This window comes from Coregonus lavaretus, assembly GCF_964263955.1.
Source record: "Coregonus lavaretus genome assembly, chromosome: 17".
NCBI lineage: Eukaryota > Metazoa > Chordata > Actinopteri > Salmoniformes > Salmonidae > Coregonus > Coregonus lavaretus.
In genome coordinates, this window is record NC_140004.1 from 48,957,883 (window position 1) to 48,972,784 (window position 14,902).

The following is a 14,902-nucleotide window of genomic DNA, read 5'->3' on the forward strand; positions in this document are numbered from 1 at the left end:
AAGTCACTGCTTCATTCAGCCAGTTAATCCAAGTCACTGCTTCATTCAGCCAGTAAAACCAAGTCACTGCTTCATTCAGCCAGTTAAACCAAGTCACTGCTTCATTCAGCCAGTTAAACCAAGTCACTGCTTCATTCAGCCAGTTAAACCAAGCTGACTTGGGATGACCCGCAGCAGGGTTGTTGTTTGTGATGGTCGCGCGGCCCAAGGCCTTTGATTGAGGAGAATGTTTAGTAGATAAATAAACAGTTCTATCTGGAAGCCAGTCAAAGCTTTAACCCCCAAGGGCAAAATGCTCCTTTTGTGTTACTGTTTGAGAGATACCCAAATGTCAATGTTTATTCCTTCTGCAAACAGGACTATTTAGAAAGTGAGTGCAGCAGCACTCCAAGCTCCTCCTGGTATAATAGTATACCTATTTTAATGCTACTAGACTCAATCCAGGCTGCATGGGTTCTATCGAAGGATCAACAGGTTATTTGTGTTTTTATATGGAAAGGTCAACAGGACAGAAAATAACTACCAGCCCATAACTATATTCTCAGAATAGTGTGGCAATGCAACAATAACATTTATGATGAAGAGGATCAACAAGATTGAAAATAACTAATAACTTATAGCGGAACGTTCCCAATATTCTCCAAAACAGTTTGTCAATGCAGAAGGTAGCAAAAACAGCCTTTACTCTCCAAAACAGTTTGTCAACAGTGACATTAGGGTGAATTAACAAACAAAACAACAGCAACATATAACATATATTGGTCATGTCTCTTTATGCCTTTATAAAAGTAGGCTACATCACCGAGCCAGTCAGTCTTACAGTGGAATTAGACATTTTTTTCTAAACAGTGAATAAATCTTCTTATAACAATTGAAGGCTTCTCTGTATGTATAGGCTATAATACACTATACAGGCATATTAAAGAGACAATCCACACAACACAGAACTTACTTCCTTTAAACCTTGAACTTTTTCCTTACGTTTTTGACAGGAATCATATTTTTCTGTATTTCTATTGAAAGTTTAGATGTGACTTTGACACATCCCACTAGGCTCACACTGCTTGAATCAACGTTGTTTCCACGTCATTTCAATCACATTACGTTGAACCAACGTGGAATAGACATTGAATTGACGTCCGTGCCCAGCGGGATGTAGGATTAATAAATAACTTTAAACTGCATTTATTTACCAATCTACAGTATGTACAAGTCCACCGTATAGCTTCGGATTCCAGCATTAAATTCATAGAGATGCCATCAGTCACCCAATGTCAATGATATCATATAAAAAGTATTCAAATATAGGCAGTGCACCGTTTTTTGATAAAAAAAACCTGCCATTGTTTAATCTCTGTGTAACAAAATAGAACCGTGTCTGTTGACATTTTACCATAATGTTTAAAAAACGAGCATTTGGTGAGCCATGTTGACATGTAGCAGAGAAGTGGGCCACAGTAGGCCTTGTGTTTAGGTGTCCATGTCTCTATTCTTACATTGTTTTTTTTTTTTTATAAATAAGGAAAATGTTCTTCAGACCAGTGATACAACATGGTTCCATAATGTTACTGAATGTAATATTTGCATAGAAAATACCAACTTGATTCGATATCCTTCAGGACAGAAAAGTCATATTTCAAAAAAGCAAGTTTGGTCACGCAACAAAAATTGCATTTGATACTCTTTGGAGTAGTAGCCTACCCCTTCAATAGCTTTGGCTAGACTGACTGACATCCGTTTGTAGAGGCATGTGTTTCAACTTCATCTGAACAACAGTCTGAGTTTGTAAGGCCATCAATGTGTTTATCTGTCCAACAGTCTGATATATATATATGTTTTACTCTGAGGAGAGTTTAGAGAAGAGGCGCTAGTAGAACCAGGGCGGATGCAGTCACCGCGGTCACTACACCACAGCTTCCCACAGCAGAGCCACCTGAACCGGTGCTCCTCCCCACGAACTCTGGGCCTGACACCGGGAAGTCCTCATCATCTTCCTCGTAGTCCTCTGACCCGCTGCCGTCCTCCACCATCACAGGAGCTTCGAAGCACAGGTTCTTCATGCTAATCTTGACATACTCGCAGATGGTCCTCTCAGTCCCGTCGCACACGCACGTATCCAACAGCTCCGCTTTGGGTATTTTGCGCATGTCTGCGATCACATTCCGACAAGCGTTCGTGCAGGTTGCCCCGCTGAAGAGCTTCCCGCAGTAGATTAAATAGTCTCGCATGGCGGAGCTGCAGTGCTGGTCTCTCTCACACTGCCTCCGGGCCTCGGTGCAGCCCGTGTTGCTAGTCCGGGGGAGGCACGGCTCGATGGCCCGCTTGGTGTTCCGGCAGATGGGGTCCGACGCACAGCTGCAGTCCTCCAGCGCAGGCCCGTTCTTCGTCAGGTTGAGCTGCACAAGAGAGGAGATGCAGTGACTGGGACACTTCTTCCTGACCCCGCTCAGAACAGCGGCGCACGCGTGCATGTATTGTCCATATGCGTAATGGCACTCAGGCTCCGTCTGACAGTTCATGATGGCCTGCCAGCAGATTAACCTGCGGCTGTGGGAGGGGGAGGCCACGGATAAACAGCCCCAAAACAAAAACACACAACCAACAGGCCACAACAACCTGCGGGAGCCGTGCGCCAAAGCCTCAAAACTGGCCATTTTAGTGAAGGCTGTGACTGAAAGGCTAAAACTACACCAGCTTCATACCTGCATATTTCCAACTTCCAAAGACTGCACTACTCATAAAACAAAACAATATTCCGGGATCAGACCACAGGTAGTGTGTAAAGAGCGGAGCAGGCTGCTGTACATATCCCGTTCTGAAGTAGCTTCACTGTTCTGTTTGGGAACTCCGTCAAAGTGCTTGGAAGAAAGTTTGCCGCGAGGCAGTGGAGTGGTCACGGTTATCCATAAGTGCCAAATAAAATGAAAACAACAAGTGTTGAGGACAAAGCCCACAACTGTTGATAACCCAGTGGCTTATTCCATTGCAGAATTTGTAGTGTAACCCCTCGGCTGCCTCAGCTCCTGTGCTTTCCTGATCTCGTCTTCCACTATTCCAGCAGCCGCTTCCCGTCTCCTCTCCTCTCCGCGGACAGAGCTGAGCGCTCGATGTGTCCGTTCATGGGTTATAAGGAGCAGATATTGTACATCCACGAGACAGCGCTAATCACCGTTAATTACGTATGCATAGGAACACAAACAAATATCAGAGGAAAACAGAAACTCTGCCTCTCCCAAAGTGATCTCTCTCTCTTTCTCTCTCTGTCTCTCTCTCTGTCTTGCTCTGTTTGTCTTTCTCTACAACCCCCCCCCCCCCCCCCCCCCCCCCCGTTGGCCCTCGCTGCGGAACTTCAGCAGCATTGTTTTCTATTGGCCAGCCGCCTGTTGTAAATGTCGTCGGGCCATAGGCGGGACTCCGGGGGTGGAGGGTGGAGTTTTGGGAACACTGGCTCACTCCTCCTCACTCCCTCTCTCTGTAGAGAGGGGACAGGATCAACGCACTGAACCAATGAACTCACCGCCTGCATAATTAACAAAGTTATTCGACAGTCATGGATAGGCCGAAAATAAATATAATAATGACACATTTTGGGGAGCAAAGTTTTCCTTGGCAAACAGGAGGGTTGCAACTGCAGATATGGGGTGCTCTAAATAAAATAAACACACACACACACAAAACAAATAAATGAATAGTAAACTGGTAATGTGATAGATTAGCTAGATAACGAGGGCAACAGCAGCTCAAGTAACACAGCAAAAGCTAATAAAACAATGTAATGAACGACATATTTTAACCAAGTCTAAACTACAGTGAGCTATGGGGGATTGAGCCAGTATCCATCTTGTGAACTTTATAGTCAACTAAACTAAATGGGCCTATTGCAACGGACATTGGCCATGATCTCTTTCTTGTCCTAATGGAATATTGATTTATTTATATTTTATATATTTTATATTGAATAATATTTAATGTTTCATCCTCTGGTGGTAATACCATCTGAACAAATTGATCCTTTACTAGACTCATGTGGATTTAAGTCCTTTACTAGACTAATGGGGATTTAGATCCTTTACTAGACTAATGGGGGATTTAGATCCTTTACTAGACTAATGGGGATTTAGATCCTTTACTAGACTAATGGGGATTTAGATCCTTTACTAGACTAATGGGGATTTAGATCCTTTACTAGACTAATGGGGATTTAGATCCTTTACTAGACTAATGGGGTATTTAGATCCTTTACTAGACTAATGGGGATTTAGATCCTTTACTAGACTAATGGGGATTTAGATCCTTTACTAGACTAATGGGGATTTAGATCCTTTACTAGACTAATGGGGGATTTAGATCCTTTACTAGACTAATGGGGGATTTAGATCCTTTACTAGACTAATGGGGGATTTAGATCCTTTACTAGACTAATGGGGATTTAGATCCTTTACTAGACTAATGGGGATTTAGATCCTTTACTAGACTAATGGGGGATTTAGATCCTTTACTAGACTAATGGGGATTTAGATCCTTTACTAGACTAATGGGGATTTAGATCCTTTACTAGACTAATGGGGGATTTAGATCCTTTACTAGACTAATGGGGATTTAGATCCTTTACTAGACTAATGTGGATTTAAGTCCTTTACTAGACTAATGGGGATTTAGATCCTTTACTAGACTAATGGGGATTTAGATCCTTTACTAGACTAATGGGGGATTTAGATCCTTTACTAGACTAATGGGGGATTTAGATCCTTTACTAGACTAATGGGGGATTTAGATCATTTACTAGACTAATGGGGATTTAGATCCTTTACTAGACTAATGGGGATTTAGATCCTTTACTAGACTAATGGGGGATTTAGATCATTTACTAGACTAATGGGGGATTTAGATCCTTTACTAGACTAATGGGGGATTTAGATCCTTTACTAGACTAATGGGGATTTAGATCCTTTACTAGACTAATGGGGATTTAGATCCTTTACTAGACTAATGGGGGATTTAGATCCTTTACTAGACTAATGGGGATTTAGATCCTTTACTAGACTAATGGGGATTTAGATCCTTTACTAGACTAATGGGGATTTAGATCCTTTACTAGACTAATGGGGATTTAGATCCTTTACTAGACAAAGGGGGATATAGATCCTTTACTAGACTAATGGGGAATTTAGATCCTTTACTAGACTAATGGGGATTTAGATCCTTTACTAGACTAATGGGGCTTTAGATCCTTTACTAGACTAATGGGGATTTAGATCCTTTACTAGACTAATGGGGATTTAGATCCTTTACTAGACTAATGGGGATTTAGATCCTTTACTAGACTAATGGGGATTTAGATCCTTTACTAGACTAATGGGGGATTTAGATCCTTTACTAGACTAATGGGGATTTAGATCTTTTACTAGACTAGTTGGGATTTAGATCCTTTACTAGACTAATGGGGGATTTAGATCCTTTACTAGACTAATGGGGATTTAGATCCTTTACTAGATTAATGGGGGATTTACATCCTTTACTAGACTAATGGGGATTTAGATCCTTTACTAGACTAATGGGGATTTAGATCCTTTACTAGACTAAGGGGGATTTAGATCCTTTACTAGACTAAGGGGGATTTAGATCCTTTACTAGACTAATGGGGGATTTAGATCCTTTACTAGACTAATGGTGATTTAGATCCTTTACTAGACTAATGGGGGATTTAGATCCTTTACTAGACTAATGGGGATTTAGATCCTTTACTAGACTAATGGGGATTTAGATCCTTTACTAGACTAATGGGGATTTAAGTCCTTTACTAGACTAATGGGGATTTAGATCCTTTACTAGACTAATGGGGATTTAGATCCTTTACTAGACTAAGGGGGATTTAGATCCTTTACTAGACTAAGGGGGATTTGAACCTTTACTAGACTAATGGGGATTTAGATCCTTTACTAGACTAATGGGGGATTTAGATCCTTTACTAGACTAATGGGGATTTAGATCCTTTACTAGACTAAGGGGGATTTAGATCCTTTACTAGACTAATGGGGCTTTAGATCCTTTACTAGACTAATGGGGATTTAGATCATTTACTAGACTAATGGGGCTTTAGATTCTTTACTAGACTAATGGGGGATTTAGATCCTTTACTAGACTAATGGGGATTTAGATCATTTACTAGACTAATGGGGATTTAGATCCTTTACTAGACTAATAAGGGATTTAGATCCTTTACTAGACTAATGGGGATTTAGATCCTTTACTAGACTAATGGGGATTTAGATCCTTTACTAGACTAATGGGGATTTAGATCCTTTACTAGACTAATGGGGGATTTAGATCCTTTACTAGACTAATGGGGGATTTAGATCCTTTACTAGACTAATGGGGATTTAGATCCTTTACTAGACTAATGGGGATTTAGATCCTTTACTAGACTAATGGGGGATTTAGATCCTTTACTAGACTAATGGGGATTTAGATCCTTTACTAGACTAATGGGGATTTAGATCCTTTACTAGACTAATGGGGGATTTAGATCCTTTACTAGACTAATGGGGATTTAGATCCTTTACTAGACTAATGTGGATTTAAGTCCTTTACTAGACTAATGGGGATTTAGATCCTTTACTAGACTAATGGGGATTTAGATCCTTTACTAGACTAATGGGGGATTTAGATCCTTTACTAGACTAATGGGGGATTTAGATCCTTTACTAGACTAATGGGGGATTTAGATCATTTACTAGACTAATGGGGATTTAGATCCTTTACTAGACTAATGGGGATTTAGATCCTTTACTAGACTAATGGGGGATTTAGATCATTTACTAGACTAATGGGGGATTTAGATCCTTTACTAGACTAATGGGGGATTTAGATCCTTTACTAGACTAATGGGGGATTTAGATCATTTACTAGACTAATGGGGATTTAGATCCTTTACTAGACTAATGGGGATTTAGATCCTTTACTAGACTAATGGGGGATTTAGATCATTTACTAGACTAATGGGGGATTTAGATCCTTTACTAGACTAATGGGGGATTTAGATCCTTTACTAGACTAATGGGGATTTAGATCCTTTACTAGACTAATGGGGATTTAGATCCTTTACTAGACTAATGGGGGATTTAGATCCTTTACTAGACTAATGGGGATTTAGATCCTTTACTAGACTAATGGGGATTTAGATCCTTTACTAGACTAATGGGGATTTAGATCCTTTACTAGACTAATGGGGATTTAGATCCTTTACTAGACAAAGGGGGATATAGATCCTTTACTAGACTAATGGGGAATTTAGATCCTTTACTAGACTAATGGGGATTTAGATCCTTTACTAGACTAATGGGGCTTTAGATCCTTTACTAGACTAATGGGGATTTAGATCCTTTACTAGACTAATGGGGATTTAGATCCTTTACTAGACTAATGGGGATTTAGATCCTTTACTAGACTAATGGGGATTTAGATCCTTTACTAGACTAATGGGGGATTTAGATCCTTTACTAGACTAATGGGGATTTAGATCTTTTACTAGACTAGTTGGGATTTAGATCCTTTACTAGACTAATGGGGGATTTAGATCCTTTACTAGACTAATGGGGATTTAGATCCTTTACTAGATTAATGGGGGATTTACATCCTTTACTAGACTAATGGGGATTTAGATCCTTTACTAGACTAATGGGGATTTAGATCCTTTACTAGACTAAGGGGGATTTAGATCCTTTACTAGACTAAGGGGGATTTAGATCCTTTACTAGACTAATGGGGGATTTAGATCCTTTACTAGACTAATGGTGATTTAGATCCTTTACTAGACTAATGGGGGATTTAGATCCTTTACTAGACTAATGGGGATTTAGATCCTTTACTAGACTAATGGGGATTTAGATCCTTTACTAGACTAATGGGGATTTAAGTCCTTTACTAGACTAATGGGGATTTAGATCCTTTACTAGACTAATGGGGATTTAGATCCTTTACTAGACTAAGGGGGATTTAGATCCTTTACTAGACTAAGGGGGATTTGAACCTTTACTAGACTAATGGGGATTTAGATCCTTTACTAGACTAATGGGGGATTTAGATCCTTTACTAGACTAATGGGGATTTAGATCCTTTACTAGACTAAGGGGGATTTAGATCCTTTACTAGACTAATGGGGATTTAGATCATTTACTAGACTAATGGGGCTTTAGATTCTTTACTAGACTAATGGGGGATTTAGATCCTTTACTAGACTAATGGGGATTTAGATCATTTACTAGACTAATGGGGATTTAGATCCTTTACTAGACTAATAAGGGATTTAGATCCTTTACTAGACTAATGGGGATTTAGATCCTTTACTAGACTAATGGGGATTTAGATCCTTTACTAGACTAATGGGGATTTAGATCCTTTACTAGACTAATGGGGATTTAGATCCTTTACTAGACTAAGGGGGATTTAGATCCTTTACTAGACTAATGGGGATTTAGATCCTTTACTAGACTAAGGGGGATTTAGATCCTTTACTAGACTAAGGGGGATTTAGATCCTTTACTAGACTAATGGGGGATTTAGATCCTTTACTAGACTAATGGGGATTTAGATCCTTTACTAGACTAATGGGGTATTTAGATCCTTTACTAGACTAATGGGGGATTTAGATCCTTTACTAAACTAATGGGATTTAGATCCTTTACTAGACTAATGGGGATTTAGATCCTTTACTAGACTAATGGGGATTTAGATCCTTTACTAGACTAATGGGGATTTAGATCCTTTACTAGACTAATGGGGATTTAGATCCTTTACTAGACTAATGTGGATTTAGATCCTTTACTAGACTAATGGAGATTTAGATCCTTTACTAGACTAATGGCGATTTAGATCCTTTACTAGACTAATGGGGATTTAGATCCTTTACTAGACTAATGGGGGATTTAGATCATTTACTAGACTAATGGGGGATTTAGATCCTTTACTAGACTAATGGGGGATTTAGATCCTTTACTAGACTAATGGGGATTTAGATCCTTTACTAGACTAATGGGGATTTAGATCCTTTACTAGACTAATGGGGGATTTAGATCCTTTACTAGACTAATGGGGATTTAGATCCTTTACTAGACTAATGGGGATTTAGATCCTTTACTAGACTAAGGGGGATTTAGATCCTTTACTAGACTAATGGGGATTTAGATCCTTTACTAGACTAAGGGGGATTTAGATCCTTTACTAGACTAAGGGGGATTTAGATCCTTTACTAGACTAATGGGGGATTTAGATCCTTTACTAGACTAATGGGGATTTAGATCCTTTACTAGACTAATGGGGTATTTAGATCCTTTACTAGACTAATGGGGGATTTAGATTCTTTACTAAACTAATGGGATTTAGATCCTTTACTAGACTAATGGGGATTTAGATCCTTTACTAGACTAATGGGGATTTAGATCCTTTACTAGACTAATGGGGATTTAGATCCTTTACTAGACTAATGGGGATTTAGATCCTTTACTAGACTAATGTGGATTTAGATCCTTTACTAGACTAATGGAGATTTAGATCCTTTACTAGACTAATGGCGATTTAGATCCTTTACTAGACTAATGGGGATTTAGATCTTTTACTAGACAAATGGGATTTAGATCCTTTACTAGACTAATGGGGATTTAGATCCTTTACTAGACTAAGGGGGATTTAGATCCTTTACTAGACTAAGGGGGATTTGAACCTTTACTAGACTAATGGGGATTTAGATCCTTTACTAGACTAATGGGGGATTTAGATCCTTTACTAGACTAATGGGGATTTAGATCCTTTACTAGACTAATGGGGATTTAGATCCTTTACTAGACTAAGGGGGATTTAGATCCTTTACTAGACTAATGGGGCTTTAGATCCTTTACTAGACTAATGGGGATTTAGATCCTTTACTAGACTAATGGGGCTTTAGATCCTTTACTAGACTAATGGGGCTTTAGATCCTTTACTAGACTAATGGGGGATTTAGATCCTTTACTAGACTAATGGGGATTTAGATCATTTACTAGACTAATGAGGATTTAGATCCTTTACTAGACTAATAAGGGATGTAGATCCTTTACTAGACTAATGGGGATTTAGATCCTTTACTAGACTAATGGGGATTTAGATCCTTTACTAGACTAATGGGGATTTAGATCCTTTACTAGACTAATGGGGATTTAGATCCTTTACTAGACTAAGGGGGATTTAGATCCTTTACTAGACTAATGGGGATTTAGATCCTTTACTAGACTAAGGGGGATTTAGATCCTTTACTAGACTAAGGGGGATTTAGATCTTTTACTAGACTAATGGGGGATTTAGATCCTTTACTAGACTAATGGGGATTTAGATCCTTTACTAGACTAATGGTGTTTTTAGATCCTTTACTAGACTAATGGGGGATTTAGATCCTTTACTAAACTAATGGGATTTAGATCCTTTACTAGACTAATGGGGATTTAGATCCTTTACTAGACTAATGGGGATTTAGATCCTTTACTAGACTAATGGGGATTTAGATCCTTTACTAGACTAATGGGGATTTAGATCCTTTACTAGACTAATGTGGATTTAGATCCTTTACTAGACTAATGGAGATTTAGATCCTTTACTAGACTAATGGGGATTTAGATCCTTTACTAGACTAATGGGGATTTAGATCTTTTACTAGACAAATGGGATTTAGATCCTTTACTAGACTAATGGGGGATTTAGATCCTTTACTAGACTATCAAGTTATAGTAGCTAGCTTGTCTAACTATCTCAGCTGGCATGCCTGCTGGCCTGGTTGGTAGACTTTAGAAAAGCAAGCAATAACTAAATGTACTGAATAAGACTCACATTACTTTCAATCTCTTACCCAGATTTTATTAGAGATGCAGAGAGCATATTGGAGCAGAGATGCAGAGAGCATATTGGAGCAGAGATGCAGAGAGCATATTGGAGCAGAGATGCAGAGAGCATATTGGAGCAGAGATGCAGAGAGCATATTGGAGCAGAGATGCAGAGAGCATATTGGAGCAGAGATGCAGAGAGCATATTGGAGCAGAGATGCAGAGAGCATATTGGAGCAGAGATGCAGAGAGCATATTGGAGCAGAGATGCAGAGAGCATATTGGAGCAGAGATGCAGAGAGCATATTGGAGCAGAGATGCAGAGAGCATATTGGAGCAGAGATGCAGAGAGCATATTGGAGCAGAGATGCAGAGAGCATATTGGAGCAGAGATGCAGAGAGCATATTGGAGCAGAGATGCAGAGAGCATATTGGAGCAGAGATGCAGAGAGCATATTGGAGCAGAGATGCAGAGAGCATATTGGAGCAGAGATGCAGAGAGCATATTGGAGCAGAGATGCAGAGAGCATATTGGAGCAGAGATGCAGAGAGCATATTGGAGCAGAGATGCAGAGAGCATATTGGAGCAGAGATGCAGAGAGCATATTGGAGCAGAGATGCAGAGAGCATATTGGAGCAGAGATGCAGAGAGCATATTGGAGCAGAGATGCAGAGAGCATATTGGAGCAGAGATGCAGAGAGCATATTGGAGCAGAGATGCAGAGAGCATATTGGAGCAGAGATGCAGAGAGCATATTGGAGCAGAGATGCAGAGAGCATATTGGAGCAGAGATGCAGAGAGCATATTGGAGCAGAGATGCAGAGAGCATATTGGAGCAGAGATGCAGAGAGCATATTGGAGCAGAGATGCAGAGAGCATATTGGAGCAGAGATGCAGAGAGCATATTGGAGCAGAGATGCAGAGAGCATATTGGAGCAGAGATGCAGAGAGCATATTGGAGCAGAGATGCAGAGAGCATATTGGAGCAGAGATGCAGAGAGCATATTGGAGCAGAGATGCAGAGAGCATATTGGAGCAGAGATGCAGAGAGCATATTGGAGCAGAGATGCAGAGAGCATATTGGAGCAGAGATGCAGAGAGCATATTGGAGCAGAGATGCAGAGAGCATATTGGAGCAGAGATGCAGAGAGCATATTGGAGCAGAGATGCAGAGAGCATATTGGAGCAGAGATGCAGAGAGCATATTGGAGCAGAGATGCAGAGAGCATATTGGAGCAGAGATGCAGAGAGCATATTGGAGCAGAGATGCAGAGAGCATATTGGAGCAGATTTAGTTTCTTTTAAAAAAGATCCACCAGTCAGGCGGTTACAGACAGCTCAAGAGGTATGTTTAGATATGCAGAAAATATACTTTTAAAAAAAAACTTAGAATGAAGCATAATGTTTATGGCTCTAGATTGCAGGAAAAATCTGTTGTAGGTGTTTGAAAAATACGAAATGCCCTTACGTTGATTACTTTTGGCAAATCCAGTCAGTTTTCCACATTGATTCAACGTCATCACATATATTTTTTTTGTAGTTGAAATGAAGTGGAAACCACGTTGATTCAGCCAGTTGTTTCCCGGTGGGGGGTGTAGAAATCCTTTTCTACCTGCATGAGTTGATGATGAATGAGACAAGAGAGAGATGTTGTTTCTCCTTTGAAACTAATCTGTTTTGGATCCTGGATCACACAGTCAGTAGGCAGGATCCTGGATCACACAGTCAGTAGGCAGGATCCTGGATCACACAGTCAGTAGGCAGGATCCTGGATCACACAGTCAGTAGGCAGGATCCTGGATCACACAGTCAGTAGGCAGGATCCTGGATCACACAGTCAGTAGGCAGGATCCTGGATCACACAGTCAGTAGGCAGGATCCTGGATCACACAGTCAGTAGGCAGGATCCTGGATCACACAGTCAGTAGGCAGGATCCTGGATCACACAGTCAGTAGGCAGGTTTCCATTGACCAGGTTTATTTGATAAACTGTGTGACCTGTAATGGAAACGGCAGCTATAGGAGACATGTTCTAAAGATCAACAACATTTTGATCTGTTCGACAGGGTTAGGGTCAGGGGTGGAACAGGGTTAGGGTCAGGGGTGGAACAGGGTTAGGGTCAGGGGTGGAACAGGGTTAGGGTCAGGGGTGGAACAGGGTTAGGGTCAGGGGTGGAACAGGGTTAGGGTCAGGGGTGGAACAGGGTTAGGGTCAGGGGTGGAACAGGGTTAGGGTCAGGGGTGGAACAGGGTTAGGGTCAGGGGTGGAACAGGGTTAGGGTCAGGGGTGGAACAGGGTTAGGGTCAGGGGTGGAACAGGGTTAGGATCAGGGGTGGAACAGGGTTAGGGTCAGGGGTGGAACAGGGTTAGGGTCAGGGGTGGAATTTTATTTTCTCCAACTTTCTTTATTGCGACAAATGATGATGGAAAGTGTGTTTTTCGAATAAATGATGATTGCCGAATAACGTTGAAGGTACGTAAAGTCACCACATAGCCTAACTATAAAGCTCCACTCCACATTACATTTTAAAAACTATACAAATAATGTTTCTTTGCAGGACAAGGATTGTCCGGACTTTCCAGAATGCCTGAATTGCTTGCTTTTCCGGTTGGCTGGACGCAAGTTTCACCATCCAATTATTTCAGATCTACTGGAGTGCAAGTTTCACCATGCCAGACCGTGGCGATACGTTGGCACATGAGAATTATTAGAATATGTCAAATATTAGTACATTCTAGCGTTCTATCGTGCTGTCATTTCGAGGGCTACCTGAGACATGAACCAGATAGGTGGGAGGGCGTACAGGCTGTCGCCAATTCATCTTAATTATTAATGCGCAATTTGCCTAAATGGATAGTAGAAACACTTCAATCACTTCATTTTTATTCAACACCTGGGGTGTGATGTCATTATGTCCAGCTGTTTTTATAGACACAAGACAGCTGAATGGACGTTGTAAATATCTACAAAAAAATTGACTGGACAAGTTAATGGAAACATAGCAGGAGAGGGAGAAGACAGGTAGAGGGGAAGGAGGAGAGGAGAGGGAGACGACAGGTAGAGGGGAAGGAGGAGAGGAGAGGGAGAAGACAGGTAGAGGAGAAGGAGGAGAGGAGAGGGAGAAGACAGGTAGAGGGGAAGGAGGAGAGGAGAGGGAGAAGACAGGTAGAGGGGAAGGAGGAGAGGAGAGGGAGAAGAAAGGTAGAGGAGAAGGAGGAGAGGAGAGGGAGAAGACAGGTAGAGGGGAAGGAGGAGAGGAGAGGGGGGAGACAGGTAGAGGAGAAGGAGGAGAGGAGAGGGAGAAGACAGGTAGAGGAGAAGGAGGAGAGGAGAGGGAGAAGACAGGTAGAGGGGAAGGAGGAGAGGAGAGGGAGAAGACAGGTAGAGGGGAAGGAGGAGAGGAGAGGGAGAAGACAGGTAGAGGGGAAGGAGGAGAGGAGAGGGAGACGACAGGTAGAGGGGAAGGAGGAGAGGAGAGGGAGAAGACAGGTAGAGGGGAAGGAGGAGAGGAGAGGGAGAAGACAGGTAGAGGGGAAGGAGGAGAGGGAGAAGACAGGTAGAGGAGAAGGAGGAGAGGAGAGGGAGAAGACAGGTAGAGGGGAAGGAGGAGAGGAGAGGGAGAAGACAGGTAGAGGGGAAGGAGGAGAGGAGAGGGAGAAGACAGGTAGAGGGGAAGGAGGAGAGGAGAGGGGGGAGACAGGTAGAGGAGAAGGAGGAGAGGAGAGGGAGAAGACAGGTAGAGGGGAAGGAGGAGAGGAGAGGGAGAAGACAGGTAGAGGGGAAGGAGGAGAGGAGAGGGAGAAGACAGGTAGAGGGGAAGGAGGAGAGGAGAGGGGGGAGACAGGTAGAGGGGAAGGAGGAGAGGAGAGGGAGAAGACAGGTAGAGGAGAAGGAGGAGAGGAGAGGGAGAAGACAGGTAGAGGGGAAGGAGGAGAGGAGAGGGAGAAGACAGGTAGAGGGGAAGGAGGAGAGGAGAGGGAGAAGACAGGTAGAGGGGAAGGAGGAGAGGAGAGGGAGAAGACAGGTAGAGGAGAAGGAGGAGAGGAGAGGGA

General features: G+C 41.8%; 1 protein-coding gene across 1 annotated transcript; it reads right to left on the minus strand.

The window, feature by feature from the left end:
• Positions 1-666: 666 nt before the first annotated feature.
• Positions 667-3,265, minus strand: gas1a (growth arrest-specific 1a). Its single transcript, XM_084180227.1, has one exon. The coding sequence runs from the start codon at positions 2,652-2,654 to the stop codon at positions 1,854-1,856; it is 801 nt and encodes a 266-aa protein (XP_084036353.1). The 5' UTR covers positions 2,655-3,265; the 3' UTR covers positions 667-1,853.
• Positions 3,266-14,902: the final 11,637 nt, after the last annotated feature.